This window comes from Rhinichthys klamathensis, unplaced genomic scaffold (assembly GCF_029890125.1).
Source record: "Rhinichthys klamathensis goyatoka isolate OS25496 unplaced genomic scaffold, OSU_Roscu_1.1 h1tg000040l_1, whole genome shotgun sequence".
NCBI classification, from domain to species: Eukaryota; Metazoa; Chordata; class Actinopteri; order Cypriniformes; family Leuciscidae; genus Rhinichthys; species Rhinichthys klamathensis.
Genome location: NW_026606587.1, coordinates 14181150 through 14207038, shown reverse-complemented (window position 1 = coordinate 14207038; position 25889 = coordinate 14181150). Strand labels below are relative to the sequence as shown.

At 40.1% G+C, this 25889-nt stretch overlaps 1 protein-coding gene across 1 annotated transcript in view; it reads left to right on the top strand.

Annotated features, from left to right (window-relative positions):
- The window catches only part of fkbp15b (FKBP prolyl isomerase family member 15b), a 67639-nt gene that overhangs the window by 22631 nt on the left and 19119 nt on the right, over positions 1-25889 (top strand). Inside the window, exons 11-25 of the mRNA XM_056246496.1 lie at positions 302-350; positions 1126-1251; positions 2351-2441; positions 2526-2602; positions 6569-6611; positions 6739-6848; positions 6916-7014; positions 7093-7187; positions 8879-8981; positions 14214-14246; positions 16709-16880; positions 21937-22073; positions 22171-22326; positions 23192-23344; positions 25082-25177. Coding sequence (XP_056102471.1) covers positions 302-350; positions 1126-1251; positions 2351-2441; positions 2526-2602; positions 6569-6611; positions 6739-6848; positions 6916-7014; positions 7093-7187; positions 8879-8981; positions 14214-14246; positions 16709-16880; positions 21937-22073; positions 22171-22326; positions 23192-23344; positions 25082-25177 — 1540 coding nt within the window. The remainder of the gene's footprint in view (positions 1-301; positions 351-1125; positions 1252-2350; positions 2442-2525; positions 2603-6568; positions 6612-6738; positions 6849-6915; positions 7015-7092; positions 7188-8878; positions 8982-14213; positions 14247-16708; positions 16881-21936; positions 22074-22170; positions 22327-23191; positions 23345-25081; positions 25178-25889) is intronic.

Below are 25889 nucleotides of genomic sequence, written 5' to 3'. Positions count from 1 at the left end.
TATGCACAATATCAAGTCAATATTGGATATACACTGTATTTTTAATTGTTCAAGCTGATTTCTCTTATTTTTATATTTTTGACCATCTATCATTAGACACTATTGTTCAAAAGTTTTTTTTTTTTTTGTTTTTTTACAAAGAAAATATTTTTATTCAGCAAGGATGCATTAAATTGTTTAAAAATAATCCTATTTCAAATAATATGGTCAACATTACGTTGTTTTAATTTTGCTTTATAAATGAATGAATGAAATATTTATAATATTTAAGTGAGGTTCTATGTTTCTTCTTTGTTTACAGTGAACCGCCTCTTCGAGCAAAATCAAACTCCCTCAGTGAACAGCTGAGTGTAAGTTTTGCTTCTTTTCAGGTGTATCACAGATTTATTTGTACTTTTATTGAAGTTAGCATAGCTGGAGCCGGGGTTTAGTGGTTAGTGCACAAGACACATTGAGCTTGAGGTGTTCATGTGGGCATTGCAAGTTCTTATCAAGCGTGCAACATTTCCAGATTCTTCCCCCTTTCAATAAAATGGCAAAATGCCACAAAAAAAACATATAGATATAATATATAGGTATGCACAATATCAAACAAGTCAATATTGGATACATACTTTATCTAATAGGAAAATACTTTACTAAAATTAGAATGATTTCTGAATGATCATGTGATGTAATGATTCTGAAAATTCAGCTTTGATCACAGGAATAAATTACATGTTGCTATATATTCACATAGAAAACTGCTATTTTAATTAAAAATTTCACAATATTGCTCTTTTACTGTATTTTTGGATCATATAAAAGCAGTCTTGGTGCGCATTGAGACTCAAAAACATTTAAAAATATTACCGACCCTAAATTTTGGAATTGCAGTGTAAGTTAATATTTAATATTACACTTATCATTTAATAACACAGTTAAATATAATATTTAGCAAATCTCAGAATGAATATCCATAGTTCATAGTTGTCAGTTATATTGTTTTAATGGTCGAAATTAATTTTTATAGACTTTTTTTATTAGTAATCAGAAATGAATTGTCGACCAGAATTTGAATATCAATGCATCTCTAATAATAAACTATCTTTGTGTGTTTTCTGACATGTTTTGCAATGTCTTCAGAATCCTGATGCCACTAAAGCTAAACTGATCTCACGCATGGCCAAGATGGGCCAGCCGATGCTGCCCTTCATCGCGGGCTCATCCTCCTCTCCCTCACAGCCGGACTCCAGCGACTCCGAACTCGAGGCAAGACTGAACGACGAGCGTTTCATTACAATGCTTTTACACCGTCTTCTACTCAGACACAGCACAAAGTGGCAAACGAAAAATATCTTAACCTTCATCCTTCCCTCACGTTCTGTAACAAATCCTTCCCTCGCGGGTCAAAATGACCCGAAGCCCTAAAATTATACTATTTTTTTATTTATTTTTTTGTCCATAAAGCTTATTTAATTTATCGATTTTTTTCTATTTTATAATGCAATTTTTTTATTTAATTTACCTTTAAATTACTAGATAAATAATAAATAAATAGTAATTTAGTAATTTAAGCACATTCCTTACATTCTTTCAACCTTAATTCAAAATAACTCAAAAGTTCATGCATAACCCTTTTAATTCAGCTCAAAATATCTTACATTGGGTGTCTTTGCCGACCTCTTGTGGAAAAAAACAATATAACATGATGTTTCATGACTCTTGCCACTAGATGGCCTTATAGCTCTATCTATATGGAGGAACGAGGTGTTTCCGCTAGGTCCTAAAGTCAGTTCGTCATCATTCAGATACACATGTAGACATTATAAAATAATTTTTTGGTAAAGGTTTAGCATTTTTAGTTTGAATTTTAAGCATTTTTAGGTTTTTCTATTGTGTACTGAAGCATTCCTCGCATTCATTCCTAAGGGGGTCAAATTGACCCACAAGGGAAGAATTTGTTACTTTTTTCAATTTCAACCACAAAACTCCTCGAATCCATTCAATTTGTTTTTGTGTATTCGTGGTTCAAGTGTGACAAAAGTCCTGGGGTCTTGTACCCCTCCGATGAACACTCAATTAAATTATTTATTTTTAAAATAAAATCCTACCCAAATTGACCCCCGAGGGAAGGATTTGTTACTTTTTATAAATTTCAACCACAATTTATTTTTATTCGTGGTTCAAGTGCAACAAAAGTCCTGGGGTCTTGTCCCATCCGATGAACACTCAATTTTAAAATATTTAAAATATTTTCCGGGTGAGATGAGCACCAAAGCGACCCGAGGGAAGGATGAAGGTTAATAACGATATATAAATGTGAGAGAACGCATGTGAAGGTTTACAGATGATCCTGTTCCTGCTGTAGGACCCGAGTGTGTCGAGACGCAGGGATCGCAACAGTGCTCCGTCACCACAGCCCGTGCACATCACCTCCGCCCCCCCGCCGTCAGTGCAGGGTAACATATCATACTCTTATGAAGACCAGTGGTTAGTGCTCAGTTATGTGTGTTACACTGTCCTGTGTGCTCTTCCCATTCCAGCTACGGCCCTTTTACCCGTTACGATGGCAACAGCCAATCCTCAGCCCATGATGCCGGGAGTCGTGCATGCCTTTCAGGTCGGGAATTCACTAATGCTGTGTAACTTCATCAGTCAGTCCCACCAGGGCTTTACGGGACTTTTTTATTTATATTTTTTTATTTAGTGTTTTTTATTTTTGAGAACGCATGCAGAAAGAAAACGTATTCGACTACTATTGCCCCTCGAACCTTCCCGCTTCCCACACCCACCCCATTGCACTACGGGACTTTGATAGATACATAAATAAAATGTGATAAAATACAATAAATACTGCGAAAAACAAATAAAATAACAGTAATATAAACAACCGAAATAGTAGCTGCAGTTTAAGTATCCAACATTTCCTTGACTGTATTGTTTATGCTACCTAAAATGACTGAATTTGCTGCATGTTTTCCCAAATATTGCAGTGACGTTTGCTTTGCTGCTCTTTTTTTGTGTTGTTTTGCATTGAAAACCCAGCAATAATCACGCGTTAGTGACAGTAAGAGTACAATTTAATAAATACTCATAATTCTGCTTTGTTGAAAATGCAAAAAGAAGCCGTTTACACGACACCGTTTTCAGCTAAACCTACTGTCTATTGTTGTAATGTTGTAGTAATATATAATAGTATTATCAGTAGCTATGTTTCCATCTAAAGGTGTGAATTTAATTTGCATTAAAAATTGGAATATCACATAAAACATTTGTGAATAAAGCAGCGTTTCGGTCCAATGTGTTCAAGAGAACAACATCGTCACTTCCTGGTAAATTGGCATAAAATATTATCTGTAATAAAACTGGAAGTTGCTGCAATCGGCTGTTATTCTCTCCATCATAAATGAGTGTGTCTCAGAGCGTCAGACGAAACACAGTAAACGCTGTCATGTTCTCTTGCGTTCGCATGCTGGTGTTTGGGAACACACTCGTGTGAGACGCTTTTACACCAAATCATTCTGATGACAGACTTTGACTCGGCGTTTCAGAAACACTAAACCAACATTTGAGATGCTGCGATGTGATTGGTCCGCTGGTTAGTCCAGTCATCCAATCACAGCCTTTGCTAAGGCAAAGTCACCTGAGGTTTATGTCGCGAACCGAGGGATTTATTCAGTAAATGTGTTTTTACAAAAAAAATGTATGTGCATCTTGCCGTTTCCATCCATCGTTTTCTTTTTATAGCAATATCCCAAAATTCTAGGGCTGGGTATTGACACAAATTTCACAATTCGATTCGATTCCGATTCGATTCAATATTGATTATTTTGGATATCAGGTACAATACATGGCAAATTTTCTCAAGGAAAACAAATCTCTTAACTAATGCTGTAAACCAGGGGTCTCAAACTCAAATTAACTGGGGGCCGCTAGAGGTAGAGTCTGGGTCAGGCTGGGCCGCATCAAGTATTCCACAAAAAATAGTATTCAAGTATTCCAAAAAAGGAGCACAACTGATCCAATCTTCTCAATATTTATTAACGTTTCTTCTGAACAGTTCCTCTGAATTTGAACATTCCTTTCTGTACATGATTGGTTCTTCATGAGCTGTCCTTCTGACAGTTGAAGTTCATTTTACAAACTTTCTTTGTCTATAACACATATTTGTGATATTTATATTTGCTTATGTCCTTTTTATTTTCTTTATACAACACATTAATGATATTGAATGTTTTTTTTGGAAGGCACATTTCCTTTTATTATACTTAGAAAAACAATTATTGCTTTTGAAATACAAATATTTGCAGTCATGTCTGCCCGTCTTATTGAATTCTTTGTATAGTGTCTCAAATTACTGACTGCACAAATCAAAGCAAACCTTCTTATGAACCTGTTGGACACATATTACAAGCTCAAAGTGATTATTCTCACATTGTTTTAGAGCAGGGTCTCTCTCCAACACGTCGCTCGCGAGCTACCAGTAGCTCGTGGCCTGATTGGTGGTAGCTCGCCAAGGGGCCGTTCACATATCGCGCTCACATATTTTGCGCGCTCAAGTTCGTAATTTCAAATGTAGGCGCGCGGCAAGCGCGCTCATAATTGAAGCGACGCGCTCATTTTTTCCAGGCGCAGTATGTTTGTACTTCGCGGTTGTCTATGACAACTATTGACAACAAACCCTCCGTAAGCTGTCACGAGACTATCTATGGTAGCTCATAAGGGATACATTTTTTTTTTTTTTTTTTTTTCGCGGCACACGCAACGACGGGCCGCACTAACATTAAACTTTAATGTCAAGTAGGGGGCCACAAAATATCACCCCGCGGGCCGCAAATGGCCCGCGGGCCGCGAGTTTGAGACCCCTGCTGTAAACTATGGGAGTCAGTTGTAGCCTACTAGGCTTCATTAGCCTACTATAATATTGAAGGTAAAAATTAACTGATTTGTAGCTATACAAACACTTAAATTACACTCTTATTTATTTTTATAATAATAAAGTTATATGAAATATAAACATTTAAATGCTGCTTCTCTTGAGCTGAGCTGAGCCAGAGCCAGAGCGATCTCACGCCACAACGCCAAAACGGTATTTATGTTTTTGAATTTCGTAAGAAAATGGACGTAATTTGAAATTTGAGACTTTATTTAGTATCAATAGTAACAAAGCACAAAGATTATTGCGATTTATTGGATGGGATGCGCGCTACAATGTTCCATTCATTCATCAAATGAAAACAGGATGACTAATCGATTCTTGAGATTTAAGAATCGATATCGGTTCGTAAAAATGAGAATCGATTAATATCGAGAAATCGATATTTTTTACCCAGCCCTACAAAATTCACATAAAAACATGTGGATGGAAACATAGCTATTGATTACACTCACACGAAATATTGAAAAAGTGTCTATCCAGTAAAATGATGTATTAAATCTAATGGTGAAATCAGGCATTATGAGGACTAATATTACGGCAAGCCGTTTTAGCTTAAATTGTACCCAGCCTTACTCGTCGTAATTGTATTTTTACTAGTAAGAATTCTATTAGAGAGCTCTACAATTCAATTCATACTAGTAACAATTACAATTGCAGAGCTCTTTAATTCAATTACAGAACTCTGCAATTATACATATCTTTAATTAGTTTTTTTACTAGTAAGAATTGAATTAGAGAGCTCTCTAATCGTAATTGCTACTAGTATGAATTGAATTGTAAAGTTCTCTAATTGAATTCTTACTAGTAAAAATACAATTACGACGAGTAAGGCTGGGTACAATTTAAGCTAAAACGGCTTGCCATACGTTTCCATTACAGATTTGCGCAAAACTTTTGCGTTATTTTCTAAATATCGATAAAAACTATTGCGAAATGACGGCGTTTCCATTAACCGGTGTTATGCGGCTAAAACGTCATTTTTTTCCTCTCGCGATAAGTCATTCCAAAAATCATGGCAATAATTGAAATTAATAAAGAACTCTGTCTCGTCTTCTGTCAGGTGATGCGCAAAATGCGCAAAAACGGTTTCCTTTGTAGTTTTGCGAAATATTTCTTTTTCGAATCGCCTGAAAAACCTCCTCATGCGAGCGTAAAAACTTTTTTTGCGATAAACGGGGGTTTTTGCGAAATTGACGTGTTTCCATTGTGCATATTTTCAATTCGCAAATTCAATTTGCGCAATTTGAAGGGTAATGGAAACGCGGCTACTGGAGTTCACTGCAATACCACGGCAGGACAGTTGAACATGTAAAGAATAATTTGTTTGGACTCTGAAGTATGGACTTTTATTAGCCAATATTGCTTTTTCCTCTCTCAGGTTAATATTTTTTGCTGACAAATTGTAGAAATACGACAAAAATGCAAGCTGCCTTGATTTTACTCTAAATTCTACGATTGGAGAATCGCGAAATCCCGGAGGGACTGATGAGTAACATATTTTTACAACTTTAATAACAAGATTGATAACATTAATCGTTATTATTGTTGGTGTTTTCTGTTTTCTAAGACTGGGATCTCTATTATCATTGCTCATATATTTAGTTATGATAAATATATTAAATCTGTTGACTGTCTTCCTCTGTGCAGCCTGTGAGCCAGATGTACCCCACGCAGACCGTGCCTTACCAAGGTAAAGATCACTACAAAAACCAACAACACCTCACCACTTACACAAAAACATTGCATTTGTTTGTAGTTTATCAGCTTTAGATGTCAATACTAAGGTTGGGATTTTAAATGACGCCTGTCTCTTTAAGGAACTAGTGATGTCACATCCTTCTTGATGACAGAGGCTCGACAACACAACACTGAAATCCGATTGGCTGTTGGAAAAGTGGCAGACAAAATGGACCACTTGTCCTCAAAGGTTGGTACATAATTAGTAACGAAATTTGACACTTGAACAAGCTTTTGAGAACGCTCTGCTTTTTCAGATCGATGACCTACAAAAGCAAGGCAGCGTTTCGTTGGGCTTATCGAACGTGTCGATGGAAACGGCCATGATCATGCACAACATTCAGAGAATCATACAGGTAACTTGCAGTGATTGGTCAATCGAACCGTTTTACACAGTTCTCAGTACTCACTGAACCCATCTCTCATTTCTCCAGGAGAATGAGTGTCTGAAGAAAGAGGTGTTTGAGAAAAGCTCACGCATAGAGGAACAGAACCGCAAGATCAGCGAGCTCATCAATCAGAACCAGAGGTCAGAGGTCTCGCATTATATTTGGCATCTTCCCTTTTTGTCTTATATTTTTAATATCTTCCATCCTTCATTAAAGCAACGTTCTGGTTCAAAAGTAGGGCTGCACACTGTGTTACAACATAAGTCAAAATATTAACAACCTCATTTTTATATGGTAAAATCTAAATATTGCTGACTGAGTTGGGAGTCTACTTTTATTAAAAATTGGTCTTCCATAGTATCATACATTTGTAGATCATGATAACCACGCATGGCACCACATTACCATGGTAAAACTATCGATTATATGGTATTTGTTTGCCTAAACACATTTAGTATGAATACAAATGCACAAAAACTGCTATAGCTTAATAGCAAATAAACTGTAAATATATTCCATTACTTCTTTAATACATTGAATGCATGTCTACACTAATAATATAATAAAGTTCAATATGAATATCCCACATTTCTGCCACAATAACACGGTTACACTTAGTGTTCCTACAGCGAATCCATGGTAAATGGGGATTTATGGATCGCGTGATTGACACCGGTCAGCGAGTAAATGCATTCGCTCTGATAATCTTTGTCACGCTGTGGTTTGAGCCGAGCTGAGAAGCATTTGCCGTTTAATATTTCTCATACGCAACAGAAATGACAGCGCTTATCAGGCAAATTGGCCGTGGCAGGTTATTTGTGATAACGAAACTAGCTAAACTGTGCTGGTGTAGTTTTTGTCCAGGCTTTCAGTCATTCAAAGAAATTATGAATGCATGCAAAAACAAGAAAGAACTAACGAAATATGAATGACTGATATGCTATAATCAATGTATGCTTTTTCCTGTGAGCTTTTTGTTTTTCTATGCATTATAGCTGAAGTTTACTTCTTCTTTTTTTTTGGCTAAATTATTTTGTCAGATAAAAACCTTAATCAAGTTTAGTGTTTTGTTCTTCCCACATAAATATTTTGATGGTTTAATTGAACTTGTAGGGCCATTAAAAACAAATATCCCCTCCAGACATCACTTTTGGCCAATACTGTATATAGCAGAAAAACTAAATAATGAGATGTTAGTTTTTCCCAGTATCGCGCAGTTAGTTATTAGTTAAGCTTGCAACATTTCTCCAATCTTTTCCCCATTTCTTCTTTTCCTTTTTTGACTATAACTGTCAATAAGGGGTGTAACAATATATCGTGTCACAATATATCGCAATACGAAACTGCAAAAATATGTATCGTGGATAGTGACAATTAGTAGTGTATATAATTCACCAAAAATAAAAAGTACTGTGAGATTACTTTAGTGTCAGTACTACAATAAACTGCTATATATAATGTTGAATATAATGTATAATAATGCAATGGGGGAATATTTGTGGGTATATTCATGATATTCATATTGTCCTGTGCTTTGGGTTTCCAGCACCAAGTCTATTCATTTACACACACAATGCACAAACAATCAAATTTAGCATTTTAATCAACAGTACATTTTTTGTTATCCTTTTATCATGTGTTTTGGAGTATCGCAATAATATCGTATCGTGAGTTCAGTATCGTGATATGTATCGATTTAAATATATCCGTGCATTAATATCATGGTAATGTGACATGAGGGTATCATTACACCCCTACTGTCAATAGAAATGGATAAAATGTCACAATAACACAGTGTGCTTTGACTCAAGGGGAGTTTGTGCTTGTGTAGATACGTGGAGCAGAGTAACCTGATGATGGAGCAGAGAACCGACTCTCTGAAGAACAGCAGTGAACAGAATCAGACCAGAATACTGCAGGCAGAACAAGACAAGGTAACACTATTAACCCATTACACACACACACACACACACACACACACACACACACACACACACAATAACACCAGAACAGCTCTGTTCCAAATCCATGCTGTAACCCGTCTACATAGGCTGCTACCTTCTAAGGCAGCATTAAAGTGACAGATCGGAAACCTAACTGGACGTGCTCTTCATAGGCAGCAACTCCACACGGCTCTCGCGATAGCGCTAATGATGGGATACTCTAATATGCTTCAAATCTTCTTTCTTTCTTTCTTTCTTTCTTTCTTTCTTTCTTTCTTTCTTTCTTTCTTTCTTTCTTTCTTTCTTTCTTTCTTTCTTTCTTTCTTTATGTCCCAGAAGGGCAATTGACCCTTCGCTAAGCCCCGCCCTCCCTAGTTACTGTTGCTACGCCTGTCAAGCTTTCGCTCCTGGCACGTCTATTACAGTGTGTATGCACCGGTGTCAGACATTCCCAATGAGATAATTAGTAATTTTTGGCGAACATGTGAAATATCTGAGAGAGCAAGACAAAAGGGACTGCAGTATGCATTCGAGGGATATATATCCACGACAAAATATGCAACCGATTAGAGAATAATTTCATAAAAATTGAAGCTAAAGCCTATAGTCCCAGTGCAAACAGCAACCGCCTCATACGCTGACCATTCAAATGGGAAACACACAAATTGAGGAACAGCTATGTTCGTGCATAGCAGGGTAAGTGAAATGTCAAAATAATCTAATAATTATAAATCAAACAGTTTATCCAGATTTATCAATAAATCTTGTGGAATAACACTAACACCAGGAGTTAGTGTTAGTGTAAAGTTAACCTTACTCAGTCAGGGGTAGTAGGCCGTCGATTAACTTAAATATATTTTAAAGTATGTCAGTGAGCCTCCATCTTGTCTTTAATCGTCTTATTTTACGTTAAAATATGCATTATGAACAAAGAACCGTCATTATTTCCAACTTCCGAGCAATAGGTGTTTTTGTTAATCCTGTCGACATAGTTGTGAATGTTGCTTGATCCACGCCCATTATTTCTCCCCTTGGCTTTTAGAGATTCGGGAAGGAAACAAATTCCAAACTTTTAGGATACCGGGTATCAGATTTGCACAATCCATACGCACAACGCTCCTCGCTCGAAAGCTTGCCAGACCTCCCGCGCCTAGTTACGGTTGCTAAGACACGATTGGCCAGTGGCGGTTTTCGGGCGTGGCTTAGCGAAGGGTCAATTTAGTTTTACAGCAAGACCAGCATACAAAAAAGACGATTTACAATACATTAAAAATGACATAATAACCTACACAAGACAACAACAGGCCCAGACAACTACCTACTTCCAACTACTCCCCCCATGCCCGAATTTAACAGCGAAATAGAAGTAGGAATAAACGAATGTTTGTACCTGTTACTCCTAACAGAGGGAAATCTTAACCGAGATCCTGAGGGTAAAAACTGAAACTCAGAATAGAGAGGATGGGAACTAATCATTAAGATGGACTGAGCTTTTATAACTATCTGGCGATTAAACAGGTTGGTAGGCGATTAAACTGATTAACAGATTAAAATCAACGACACACAAGCATTCAGTAAAATAGTATACACAGTTTTTACGTATACCTTATGCTACACGTGTATCTTAGGTACACATGTACTGTACTTACACAGAGATTTTTCTCACTGCACATAATCTGTACGCTCAGCTTGCAGATGTGCCATGTTTTTTTTTTTTGCGCTAATTAGTTTGTCCACAAGGTGGCAACACTGACCTATTGTTTCACACTGGAAAAAAAACCCTAATGAGATGGAACAGCAACGACAAACTCCTGGAGCAACAACAACAGACGGCCATGTTGTTTAGAGATACTCACAACTCTAGTTTAAACGAAAACTAAGATGTTTTTATCACTTATGACTTCTGGAGAGAAATAGCGCAGACACTAGCGTAGTCCCTAGTGCTCATGAGACTGTATTCACACATGCTATCAAATGGAGTAAACTTAAAGGGTTAGTTCACCCAAAAATGAAAATGATGTCATTAATGACTCTCCCTCATGTCCCTCCAAGCCCGTAAGACCTCCGTTCATCTTCAGAACACAGTTTAAGATATTTTAGATTTAGTCCGAGAGCTTTCTGTCCCTCCATTGAAAATGTATGTACGGTATACTGTCCTTGTCCAGAAAGGAAATAAAGACATCATCAAAGTAGTCCATGTGACATCAGTGGGTTAGTTAGAGTGTGTTCTGTTGTGGATCCGCGTTCAGTGCTGCTGCTGACGTGTGTCTGGTGTGTGTGTGTGTGTGTGTGTGTGTATTCTGGTTCTGTTGTGGATCCGCGTTCAGTGCCGCTGCTGACGTGTGTCTGGTGTGTGTGTGTGTGTGTGTGTGTGTGTGTGTGTGTGTGTGTGTGTGTGTGTGTGTGTGTGTGTGTGTGTGTGTGTGTGTGTGTATTCTGGTTCTGTTGTGGATCCGCGTTCAGTGCCGCCGCTGACGTAAGACGCTGCTGACGTGTGTCTGGTGTGTGTGTGTGTGTGACGTAAGACGCTGCTGACGTGTGTCTGGTGCGCCCGAGCTTCGTCTACAGTCTGAGGGAGACGCACGCTGGAAACAAAACAATCTTCGCAAACATGTCTAAGGATTTCCACACAGAGGAAGACTTGCATTTTTTTTGCGCACCAGACACACGTCAGCAGCGTCTTACGTCACACACACACACACACACACCAGACACACGTCAGCAGCGTCTTACGTCAGCGGCGGCACTGAATGCGGATCCACAACAGAACCCGAATACACACACACACACACACACACACACACCAGACACACGTCAGCAGCGTCTTACGTCAGCGGCGGCACTGAACGCGGATCCACAACAGAACCCGAATACACACACACACACACACACACACACACACACACACACACACACACACACACACACACACACACACCAGACACACGTCAGCAGCGTCTTACGTCAGCGGCGGCACTGAACGCGGATCCACAACAGAACCAGAATACACACACACACACACACACACACACACACACACACACCAGACACACGTCAGCAGCGTCTTACGTCAGCGGCGGCACTGAACGCGGATCCACAACAGAACCCGAATACACACACACACACACACACACACCAGACACACGTCAGCAGCGTCTTACGTCAGCGGCGGCACTGAACGCGGATCCACAACAGAACCCGAATACACACACACACACACACACACACCAGACACACGTCAGCAGCGTCTTACGTCAGCAGCGGCACTGAACGCGGATCCACAACAGAACCCGAATACACACACACACACACACACACACCAGACACACGTCAGCAGCGTCTTACGTCAGCGGCGGCACTGAACGCGGATCCACAACAGAACCGGAAGACAACACACACACACACACACCAGACACACGTCAGCAGCGTCTTACGTCAGCGGCGGCACTGAACGCGGATCCACAACAGAACCAGAACACAATACACACACACACACACACACACACACACCAGACACACGTCAGCAGCGGCACCGAACGCGGATCCACAACAGAACCGGAAGACAATACAATGCTGAATAAAGTCCTAGTTTTTATTACAGAAACTCTCGGACTAAATCTTAAAATATCTTAAACTGTGTTCTGAAGATGAACGGAGGTCTGACGGGCTTGGGTCGACATGAGGGAGAGTCATTAATGACATCATTTTCATTTTTGGGTGAACTATCCCTTTTAAGTCCCTTTCACACAGAGATTCCGGAAAATACACGGATAATGTGTCCCGGTGTTCACACACATCCCGTAAAGACACGTGACGTCAGGATGTGACATGTAACGTACGCGGCGAAAATATGTACACTAACACATCGCGTACCGTTCCACAAAGCTGGCGAGTGATCTCAGATTCAGTGCGGATAGTAAGAAGCTCCTGGTCTTTGCTTCATTCCAGTTTCCAGTTTGCTGACATTTTTTCATTCTTTCTTTGTTGATGACGAACACAAACTTTCTTCTAAGAGCAACAGAGTCGCACGATGGCACGTGCGTCATCACTACGACACACCCCTTACGGCATTGGTCACACAGGGCGCGTTCCGGGACTGATCCCGGCAATGTTACTAGGTCCCGATCCCGACATCAATCCCGGGACGTGATTGCGTTCACACAGAAGGCACTTGATCAATTTTACGGCAATTTCCCGGGATCAACACGCTGTGTGAAAGGGCCTTTAGAAAGGCTACGTGTTCAGCTATATGCATACACTAAGCATAGATTTTTTTATTTTTTTTATTTAGTGCTGTCTTAGAAGGCAGCACACATCACTCCCAACCATTTGGAATGGCATTCATGGTTCAGCATTAAAGGCGCAGTATGTAAGTTTCACTTATTCAAAACAATATTCAAAAGAAATATTTGAAGTCCACTTTTACGCTCCGTTCCCAACAGTTAAAGTGAGAAATAAATGCGCTCCACAAGATATTTTTGATTATAACATCTGGATGCTCAAAATCAGTCAGGTGAAGCACACGTAAGTTAATCGGCATTCTAAACTCCTGCTGCGTTTACACACACACACACACACACACACACACACACACACACAGACTGTAGCTCTCACATCACACGCAGATCGCACACAGAATCATTCAGTAGCGCAAAAATTTGTTGTCAACAATGTTCTGTGATTTATCAATAAAATAGCTTAGAAACTGAAAAATTCTAGCATACATTTCTTAGTATATATTTCCTAGTAACTAAAACCCACAGCTTCACTATTAGTAGAGAGATGCTGCCAGAATTAATTCGATCTCACACTAGTGCATTCATAAATGTAATCTTTACTGTGCTACTTTATCTGAATCTGATTTAGAATGAGCAGAAATCTGTGAGAAATTTAACGACCCAAAGACAAAAAAACGGATAAAAATAAGCTGTTATAGGAGCAAAAGTCTTGTGGGCAGCGCTGTGTCATATGACATATGTGTTTGAGTCTCAGCTCGCTTATTTGTTCATTAATGATGTCATCAGCGACTAGTCGACTCGACTTTAATCACATAAATGTTGACTTTAACAAACTGAAATCTAGTACATAATGCAATGACAACTCTTAAATAGCTCTACTGTTAACACTATTTCCTTCTAAGCCATGTATCTCTGCTCTGATTGGTTAATTAACGCTACTCTGATTGGCTGAGAGCCTTTAGCGGTGACTGCTCTCTTTTCCCAGCATGCACTGCCACTGGAATTGAGTTGGGATCAGGTGAGCAAAAGCGCTGTCCCGCTTGTCATCCATTTCTTCATCACACACTCTTTCACATCTTTTATGTTAAATGAAGCATTTCCCATTTCTCTTTTCACTCTTTGTTTGAACAGGCACCACTCACTCACTAACCAATCAGCATTCAGCTCTCAGCAGGGGTAGATAGTCCTACCACCCTTGCTTTCATTTCCTTGTATTGTTTATTTGTCTTTCCATTATAGTCCATTCATCATTTCATCTGCTGTTGTTCAGTGATTAAAGGGGTATTTCACCAAAAAATAAAAATTAGCCCATTTTCTCACCCTCAAGTCATCCTAGGTGTATATAAGTTTCTTCTTTCAGACGAATACAATCGGAGTTATATAAAAAATGTCCTGGCTCTTCCAAGCTTTATAATGGCAGAAAATGTGTATATTTCAAAGCACATCCATCCATGATAAAAGTGCCTCGATCCATGATAAAAGTGCATCTATACATGATAAAAGTGCATCTATCCATGATAAAAGTGCATCTATCCATGATAAAAGTGCATCTATCCATGATAAAAGTGCATCTATTCGTGATAAAAGTGCATCTATCCATGATAAAAGTGCATCTATCCATGATAAAAGTGCCTCTATCCATGATAAAAGTGCATCTATCCATCATAAAAGTGCATCTATCCATCATAAAAGTGCATCTATTCATGATAAAAGTGCATCTATTCATCATAAAAGTGCATCTATCCATGATAAAAGTGCATCTATCCATGATAAAAGTGCATCTATCCATCATAAAAGTGCATCTATTCGTGATAAAAGTATCATGTATAGGTGCACTTTTATCATGTATAGATGCACTTTTATCATGGATAGAGGCACTTTTATCATGGATAGAGGCACTTTTATCATGGATAGAGGCACTTTTATCATGGATAGAGGCACTTTTATCATGGATCGAGGCACTTTTATCATGTATAGATGCACTTTTATCATGGATAGAGGCACTTTTATCATGTATAGATGCACTTTTATCATGGATCGAGGCACTTTTATCATGGATAGAGGCACATTTATCATGGATCGAGGCACTTTTATCATGTATAGATGCACTTTTATCATGGATAGAGGCACTTTTATCATGGATAGATGCACTTTTATCATGGATAGAGGCACTTTTATCATGGATAGATGCACTTTTATCATGTATAGATGCACTTTTATCATGTATAGAGGCACTTTTATGATGGATAGATGCACTTTTATCATGGATAGATGCACTTTTATCATGGATAGAGGCACTTTTATCATGGATAGATGCACTTTTATCATGTATAGATGCACTTTTATCATGTATAGAGGCACTTTTATGATGGATAGAGGCACTTTTATCATGGATAGATGCACTTTTATCATGGATAGATGCACTTTTTATCATGGATAGAGGCACTTTTACCATGGATAGATGCACTTTTATCATGTATAGATGCACTTTTATCATGGATGGATGCACTTTCATCATGGATAGAGGCACTTTTATCATGGATAGAGGCACTTTTATCATGGATAGAGGCACTTTTATCATAGATAGATGCACTTTTATCACGGCTGGATGCACTTTTCACTTTTATCATGTATAGATGCACTTTTATCATGTATAGATGCACTTTTATCATGGATAGATGCACTTTTATCACGGGTGGATGCACTTTCATCATGGATAGATGCACTTTTATCATGTATAGATGCACTTTTATCATGTATAGATGCACTTTTATCATGGATAGATGCACTTTCATCATGTATAGATGCACTTTTATCATGGATAGAGGCACTTTTATCATAGATAGAGGCACTTTTATCATGGATAAATGCACTTTTATCATGCATAGATGCACTTTTATCATGGATAGATGCACTTTTATCATGGATAGAGGCACTTTTATCATGGATAGATGCACTTTTATCATGAATAGAGGCACTTTTATCATGTATAGAGGCACTTTTATCATGGATAGATGCACTTTTATCATGGATAGATGCACTTTTATCACGGATGGATGCACTTTCATCACGGCTGGATGCACTTTTCACTTTTATCATGTATAGATGCACTTTTATCATGGATAGATGCACTTTTATCATGGATAGATGCACTTTTATCACGGGTGGATGCACTTTCATCATGTATAGATGCACTTTTATGATGGATAGATGCACTTTTATCATGGATAGATAGATGCACTTTTATCATGGATAGATGCACTTTTATCATGGATGTATGTGCTTTGAAATATACACATTCACTGCCATTATGAAGCTTGGAAGAGCCAGGACATTTTTTTATATAACTCTTGATCGTATTCGTCTGAAAGAAGAATGTCATCTACACCTAGGATGGCTTCCGGGTGAGTAAATCATGGGCTAATTTTAATTTTTTGGTGAACTAACCCTTTAAGCTGTTTCATGTCGTCTCTCTGGAAGGCGCGCTTAAGCGAGGAGTTGGCGTCCTCCACGGCGCGCGTGTCTGAGCTTCAGCTGGACTTGAGCTCGCAGCAGCAGAAGATCACGGCTCTGCAGACCAAACTCAGCGCCGCCCTGCTGGACGCTCAGCAGCACAACACACACATCGCAGCGCTGGAGGCTCAGATGCTGGGTGAGCAGCTCGTCTCATTACCAGCACTGAATCACATGGCTGATAGTTTCCTTTAGTGATGGGAAGTCTGATTATTTTCCGTGAACTGGTTCTTTTAGACAATTTGTTGTAATAAACCATATGTTTCAGTTTAGTTTGTGCCATCCCTGGGTTTTAGGCATCATGAAAGTGACTGGGCTTTTAGCGATGTTCATTGCATACACTTGCGCTCCAGGGCAGTAAGAAATCTCAAACGAAACTGGACCAATCAGCTGTGAGCAAAGTGTCACATGTCTGATGCAATAAAGTCCCTCCCCCAGTTTCTCTTACTCCAAATTAAAGGTCACTAAATTTTTAAAGAAAAAATCGTCTGGCTTATTTATAACGATAATTATTTATAATAATTATTTTGTATGATTCAGATATTATATATGTAATTATTACCCTTAATCCATTACACATGTACACTTATAGTTGATCAATTATTATTAAGCTCTTATTTTAAATTAATATTAGTAAACACTGCTAAAAATGATTTTCTTGCGTAGTATTTTTGTCTTTTGTTTCCAATGCAAATATCTAAAACTTCTTAAATCAAGATGCGTTTACTAAAGTAGTCAAATGCCATAAAATATTATATCTTGTTTTCTCGAGTGAAAAAAATCTAAATGAAGTGAGTTTTTGCTTAAAACAAGGAAAATTATCTGCCAATGGGGTAAGAAGATTATTTTGAGCTGCAGTGTGTAAATTAAACATAGATTAATCCTTATAATATTTATAATATATATTATTATTATATACAAAAGTTATTCAGTCAAAAGCAGTAAATGATTTTCTCTTTGTCTTTTGTTCTTTGATTAACATTAATGACAGACAGCTGCATTAATTGTATTAAATATCTTTAATGCGTTAAACTGGAAAAATTAATAGCATGCATTAACGTGCTAAAAATATTTAATGTAATTAATGCTGCTGTCTCTCATTAAAGTTAATCATGAACAAAAGACAAAGAGAAAAACACTCACTGCTGAATAACTTTTGTAACTTTAATAAGGATTAATCTGTTTAATTTATGCAGTAGGGGTGTGACGAGATCTCGTGTCACGAGATCTCGCGAGACTAAATATGACGAGATTTCTCGTCGAGTGAAAAAGCTGTCTCGCGATATCGCCATGAATATTTCACCGCTACACTCACATTCGCCTAAACTATCGTTTTGTTGTTTTTATAAAAAAATAAAAACCATTATAAACGAATGTAAAAGTCTGCTCTGCTCATCCAGCACGAGTTGCCGGTGCAATCAGTGCAGCACAAATCACAGTTCACTGATCGCGTGACGATGGCGGAGGATTCGTTGCGCAACAGACTAAACATTGATAAATGTCTTATCTTGTAGAATATGCGCGCTCAGCACCGCTGCTCCCTATACGCGCGGTCACGAATTTGTAAGTGAAAGTAAAACACAAGCTCCCTGATGTACATTGCGCTCAAATTAGGCTGCATACATACAATAGTCCGTCTCCCAATACCCATCTCTGGACTGTTTATTTGCGGCTATGGTTTCTGTTTGCACTGCGAATATTGAGAGAGCACTGTAACGTATAAAGGACAACAGACAAGGGAGGCTCCGTTTCTGAACTTATAATCGGAACACAAGAACAACTGTAGAGACAAACACACCAGCCTCGTTTCTCTCTACCCGACCTTTTCCGAACTCACCGCATTAACCCTATAACTGCCGGTGCAAAATAAAACCGCGGTTTCACAACAATTATAAAGAGTCTGTGTGCTAACTTTGATTATGGTTGCACTTGCACTTATTGTTTGCACTTAATAAGAGAAAACAGTTATTTATTTTTGTTATTTATACTGTTTTTATTTCTCTGTTCAATGTATGTAAAGGAGTTCAGTTAGGAGGTCACACACCGCCTCAATCAGAAGTTCTGAAAGCTCTTAAATGTACAGGGTCTGAAGAGACTAATGTGAAATCATACAGGAGAAAAGCCAATCAATAAAAACCTTTTACAGTGCTTGTATATTGTTTTCTTTCAATGCATTTGATAATTCATCCTCATAAAGTAGACCTGAAATGACATGCATTAGAAGATTATTAGTTAAAACATTGATAAATGCACCTGCATACTATTTTTCCAGTCATGAATTTTGTCATTGAGGATTTCTGAAAAATTGTGCAAAAATCTCGTCTCGTTCTCGTGAACCCAATCTCGTGTCTCGTCTCGTCTCGTGAGATAAGCGTCTCGTCACACCCCTATTATGCAGTGAAGACTGTGAAGTATTTATAACTTTATTCAATTTCTGTATCTTCCCTACCTGTCAAAAAAAAGTGATTTATTAGTTTTAATTTTTTTAATCGATTGAAGGCACTAATAAATATATAAAGGTAATATGTAAAATAAATAAGCTTTAGAATCAATAGCATATAGATTTTTACTTTGTGACATTTTCAATTAAGCATATTGTCATTGATATAATAAATGCAAATGTTTTATGAGTTGAGTTTTTTGCAATTCTCATTCTCAAATGTAATACTTATTATTGTAATACTGTACTTCTATAAAATTGTAGTGATTTTTAAAAATTATTTTAAAACAAAGGCAGTAACACCAATATTATAAGTATGTATAAATAGTTTACTATTTAAATAGTATATAATTGTGTTTTTGTCTGCATTACAATAATAATGTGAATTTGAGATTAAAGCTACAGTCCGTAACTTTTTTGGGTTAAAAATTATCAAAAATAAATTTGAGCAAGTACATAACCAGCAAGTGTTCAAAACTCTCTGCTTGCCGTAGCTCGATTCAAAGCGGTAAGCTTGTAATAATGTTTTTAACTCCAGCGGTACTGGTGGATTTCCGGGGGAAATTCAAGCATGTCATTACGTCACATATACATTTACATTTACATTTACATTTAGTCATTTAGCAGACGCTTTTATCCAAAGCGACTTACAACTGAGGACTAAACCAAGCGAGTCATCGTGAAGAGGCAAAAGCAACGCAAGAAGTGCTCAAAATACAAAGTTCAGACATAGCTCGGAGTAGCATAAGCCAGGCAAGCGAGGATTTAGAGGAAAGGATTTTTTTTTTTTTTTTTTTTTTTTTTATGTTAAGTGCTCCCGGAAGAGATGAGTTTTCAGATGTCTTTTGAATGCTGTCAGGGATTCTGCATTCCGGATGAGGGTGGGGAGATCATTCCACCAGCATGGAACCGTGAATGAGAATGTTCTGGAGAGTGATTTTGTGCCCCGCTGTGATGGTACCACGAGCCGTCGCTCATAGACCGATCGTAGGCTTCTGGTAGGGATGTAGACTTGTAGTAGTGAGTGGAAGTAGGAGGGAGCTGAACCTGTGGTCAATCTGTAAGCAAGCGTCAAAGTCTTGAACTTGATGCGAGCAGCGAGTGGTAGCCAGTGCAGAGAGATGAACAGAGGAGTGACGTGGGCCCTTTTGGGCTCGTTGAAGACCAGACGAGCTGCAGCATTCTGGATCATTTGTAGAGGTTTAGTTGCACATGATGGAAGTCCAGCCAGAAGAGCATTGCAGTAATCAAGCCTAGAAATGACCAGAGCCTGGACGAGAAGTTGTGTTGCATGCTCAGTTAGGAAAGGCCTGATCTTCCTGATGTTGTGCATAGCAAACCTGCATGATCGAGCTGTCTTTGTAATGTGGTCTGTGAAGGTCAGCTGATCATCAAAGATTACTCCAAGATTTCTGACCGACCTTGATGGGGTGATTGAGGAAGAATCTAGCTGGATAGTGAGGTCGTGCTGCAGAGACTGATTGGCAGGGAGGATGAGAAGCTCAGTCTTTGCCAGGTTGAGCTGCAGGTGATGTTCCTTCATCCATGCCGAGATGTCCGCCAGACAGCTTGAGATCCGTACAGCTACTGTGGGATCATCTGGTTGAAATGAGAGGTAGAGCTGGGTGTCATCAGCATAGCAATGGTAAGAGAAACCATGTGCCTGTATGATGGGTCCCAGTGATGTGGTGTAAATGGAGAAGAGGAGCGGTCCGAGAACTGAACCCTGAGGAACGCCTGTGGTCAGTTGATGTGCTTTGGATACCTCACCTCTCCATGTGACCCTGAAGGACCTACCTGTGAGATAGGACTCAAACCAGTTGAGGGAGGTTCCAGTGATGCCCAGTGATGAGAGGGCGGACAAGAGGATCTGATGATTCACAGTGTCGAAGGCAGCAGACAAGTACATAACCAGCAAGTGTACACACATACACACACATCTGTACACACACATCTGTACACATAAAGAAGAGTCTCGGCTAGTAGGCTATAGTGTGAGGATGCTGGAGGTGGAGATTTATAGCCTTTTCTCACAGCACTTGATATAATTAAACTTATTAATTTGATGGCGGATCCAGAAAGGTTCAAACGACGATCACCAGTGACAACTGGAGACTCACCCGCTGTAACATGCAAAAGACTTCGTTCGGACTTCGGAGTGGCTACAGAAAAGAAGAGACTGCAACCGACCCATGCGAAAACAAGGATAATATCGGAAGGACATTACATGTAGTCACGCAATCCTGACGTGGTTAACATTAACAATTTGAGAACAAAGTATAATTTGCACGGTTTGACGTGATATGATAAGCGATCGTTAGATTTAATCAGCGCGATTTACTGCAATGCTTTTTTTCTCTTAGTTGGTCAGAACAAAAGTGGATGTTACTCACTTGTTCAGACATTTTCCAGGGAAAATTCTTATGTTGGTCATACTTCCAAAAAGTGTAATCTGTGATTCTGAATGCCAGTATCCACACCGGCGTGGCGACTGACAGCCGCACACTCTCCTCAAACATTGGATTCATCCGCGCTGTGCCGAAGCACAACCCACGTAAAGTAATAACGTGAATAACTGCAATTGCAGATTTCGAACAGAGATGGCGACAAAGAGGAAAAACTACGGACTGCAGCTTTAAATATTGTCACTTAATTGTCATGAAAATGTCACACAGTGCCAAATATTATCATGTTTAGGCAATTATATATATGTATATATATATATTTTTTTTTTATGAATGTGTGTGTGTTTCAGAGCTGAGGGAGACAGCAGACAGAGTGCAGGGTCAATACAAGATGGAGAAGCAGAAACGTAAGGAACTGGAGCTCAAACTCAACAACACAGAGGAAGAGCTGCAGGACATGAGGACGGAGAAGGACAGTCTGGAACGAGTGAGTTATTGACTCTTCTGTCTGTCTGTGTGTGTGTGTGTGTGTGACTGAATCCTCATCTGGATAATCTTTAATGCGTTGACTTGTGTGTGTTCAGACTCTGTCAGAGAGGAAGCGTAAGTGGCAGGCCGAGAGACAGCGCTGTGATGAAGAGCTGGAAGAGGTGAGGAGGACGAGCCAGCAGGAGATGGACAGTCTCAGGAGCCAGTTACGCAAAGCCAGAACGAGCACTGACCACGCAGCAGCAGAACAGGTACGTGTGTGTGTGTGTTTACATGCATAATGACAAGAAGAGATCCATGCTGCCAATCAGAATCATTAGGGGCTTTCGCACCGGGTAGTTCTAGGATTGAGAAACCAGGTGTTTCCCGAGAACTAATGGTTCCCTTAGGAACGTTTTCCTGGTTGCGTTCGCAGGAACTGTGACGTGACGTCAGACACGCTTGTTGTTGGGACTTTTATTTTGACGGCGCTGAGAACGCCAGAGCCTGAGCTCACAGCGCTCCTGTTCTCGTGTTCATCAGTTTACGGTGTGTCTAACAGTCCTGTCTAATACGATATTATATAGAACTGTTATACATAGGAAGTAGACAGTAATGAAGAGTTATTAGCGTATGCCGTGTGGTTGATGTCCAGTGTTGCTGAGCAGAAATACATAATCATGTTCTCTTGGTCTCCTCAAAGTGTCGTTGGATTTTCTCCTCAGCGTAAAGTTTAAGAGGCTCATCTATCCCTGTTTTACATGTTCGTAGAGTTAGTTTGTGGAGTAAATATATAGGCTATAATCTGTGTTTACACAGTGTTTTTGTAAAAAATGGCGGGTGCTGGTGTTTCGCGTGCGTTCGGCCAATCAGCGTCACTAATGTCACGGATAGTTCCTATAGCACTGGTTTAGGCCGAATCTGAAGTCTCAGTCGTCTCTCTCCTCTGTGCAATCAGGAAAACGTTCCTAAGGGAACCATTAGTTCTCGGGAAACACCTGGTGGCTCAATCCTAGAACTACCCGGTGCGAAAGCCCCTATTCTTAACAGTACCTGGGTGTATAATTGAGAGTTTTTGACACTCAGTATATTGTATTGTAGCTGTAGTTTTGTGACTGAGTGTGTGTGTGTGTGCAGCTGTCTCAGTTGCAGGCGGATCTGGAGCAGGAGTGGCAGGTGAAGTGTGATCAGACTCTGGCAGCGGCACGAGAACAGCAGAGGAGAGAGACGACTGAACTCACTGAACACAGAGACACACTTCAGCTCAAACTCACACAACTGCAGGAGAAGGTACCCACACACACACACACACACACACACAGAGAGGAGAGAGACGACTGAACTCACTGAACACAGAGACACACTTCAGCTCAAACTCACACAACTGCAGGAGAAGGTACCCACACACACACACACACACACACACACACACACACAGAGGAGAGAGACGACTGAACTCACTGAACACAGAGACACACTGCAGCTCAAACTCACACAACTGCAGGAGAAGGTACACACACACACACACACACACACACACACACACACACACACACAGAGGAGAGAGACGACTGAACTCACTGAACACAGAGACACACTTCAGCTCAAACTCACACAACTGCAGGAGAAGGTACACACACACACACACACACACACAGAGGAGAGAGACGACTGAACTCACTGAACACAGAGACACACTTCAGCTCAAACTCACACAACTGCAGGAGAAGGTACCCACACACACACACACACACACACACACAGAGGAGAGAGACGACTGAACTCACTGAACACAGAGACACACTGCAGCTCAAACTCACACAACTGCAGGAGAAGGTACCCACACACACACACACACACACACACACACAGAGGAGAGAGACGACTGAACTCACTGAACACAGAGACACACTGCAGCTCAAACTCACACAACTGCAGGAGAAGGTACACACACACACACACACACACACAGAGAGGAGAGAGACGACTGAACTCACTGAACATAGAGACACACTTCAGCTCAAACTCACACAACTGCAGGAGAAGGTACACACACACACACACACACACACACAGAAAGGAGAGAGACGACTGAACTCACTGAACATAGAGACACACTTCAGCTCAAACTCACACAACTGCAGGAGAAGGTACACACACACACACACACACACACAGAGAGGAGAGAGACGACTGAACTCACTGAACATAGAGACACACTTCAGCTCAAACTCACACAACTGCAGGAGAAGGTACCCACACACACACACACACACACACACACACACACACACACAGAGAGGAGAGAGACGACTGAACTCACTGAACACAGAGACACACTGCAGCTCAAACTCACACAACTGCAGGAGAAGGTACACACACACACACACACACACAGAGAGGAGAGAGACGACTGAACTCACTGAACACAGAGACACACTTCAGCTCAAACTCACACAACTGCAGGAGAAGGTACACACACACACACACACACACACAGAGAGGAGAGAGACGACTGAACTCACTGAACACAGAGACACACTGCAGCTCAAACTCACACAACTGCAGGAGAAGGTACACACACACACACACACACACACACACAGAGAGGAGAGAGACGACTGAACTCACTGAACACAGAGACACACTGCAGCTCAAACTCACACAACTGCAGGAGAAGGTACACACACACACACACACACACACACACACACACACACACACACACACAGAGAGGAGAGAGACGACTGAACTCACTGAACACAGAGACACACTGCAGCTCAAACTCACACAGCTGTAGGAGAAGGTACACACACACACACACACACACACACAGAGAGGAGAGAGACGACTGAACTCACTGAACACAGAGACACACTGCAGCTCAAACTCACACAGCTGTAGGAGAAGGTACACACACACACACACACAGTCCATGTCTTATAATATTACTTTAAACTCTGCAAAATAATTGTATTTTGTCGAACAGACAATCACTTAACTAATCCAACCCACTCCTCTGTGTAGTTCAACACACTCCGCCAGTCGCGTGACTCAGAGGAGCAGCGTTCGCTACAGCAGGACCGGGACCAGGGAGAAGAGCTGCAGGCCTGGAGACAGAAGGTGCAACACTGAGCAGTTCATGCACTCGTCCCTCAGCCCTCGTCCTCCGCTGTGTCTACATGAGTGTGTGTGGCACAGTGTAGTTCTCACTGCCTCAGTCGTCACTAGCGGCGCATTACAGGGACAGCCGGGTGTTTCATCTCCTGGGCTCTATCATACACGTGACGCAAGTGTGTTTGCTAGTTTCAGCCCGACACAGTTATCATTTTCATATTCTGCGCCACGTTATTTAAATAACAAATGTAGAAGCGCCCAAAACGAGGTGTGTGTTCAGGCGGATTGCTATCTTGAGGAACTGAAATAGACTGAGCCATTGACCAACTGAAACCTGCTCTAAAGTCAATGGCGCAGTGTTTTCTTTGTTATTTAAGGAGCGCGTTAGTAATATGTGCCTATAGGCGGGTCCACAACGCGCATACACTCTGCTTATTACACACACACACACACACTCTGCTTATTACACACACAGGGTGCAAACAGCACACAAACATGCCAAATATTAAAAATTAAAGGATTACAATGTAAAAGTTTATTATTGTGTACATAAATATATGGTGTAATCCGGCTTGTCCCGTAGATGGACACACACACACACACACAGCTTTATCCTCGCGCAGGAACAGATCCGTTTCATCACTAGAGAAGCGTTCAGTTTTTCCGCTTGCAAATTCCTCCGTGTAAATAGTGAATCCGACACCGCGCGAGCGCAACT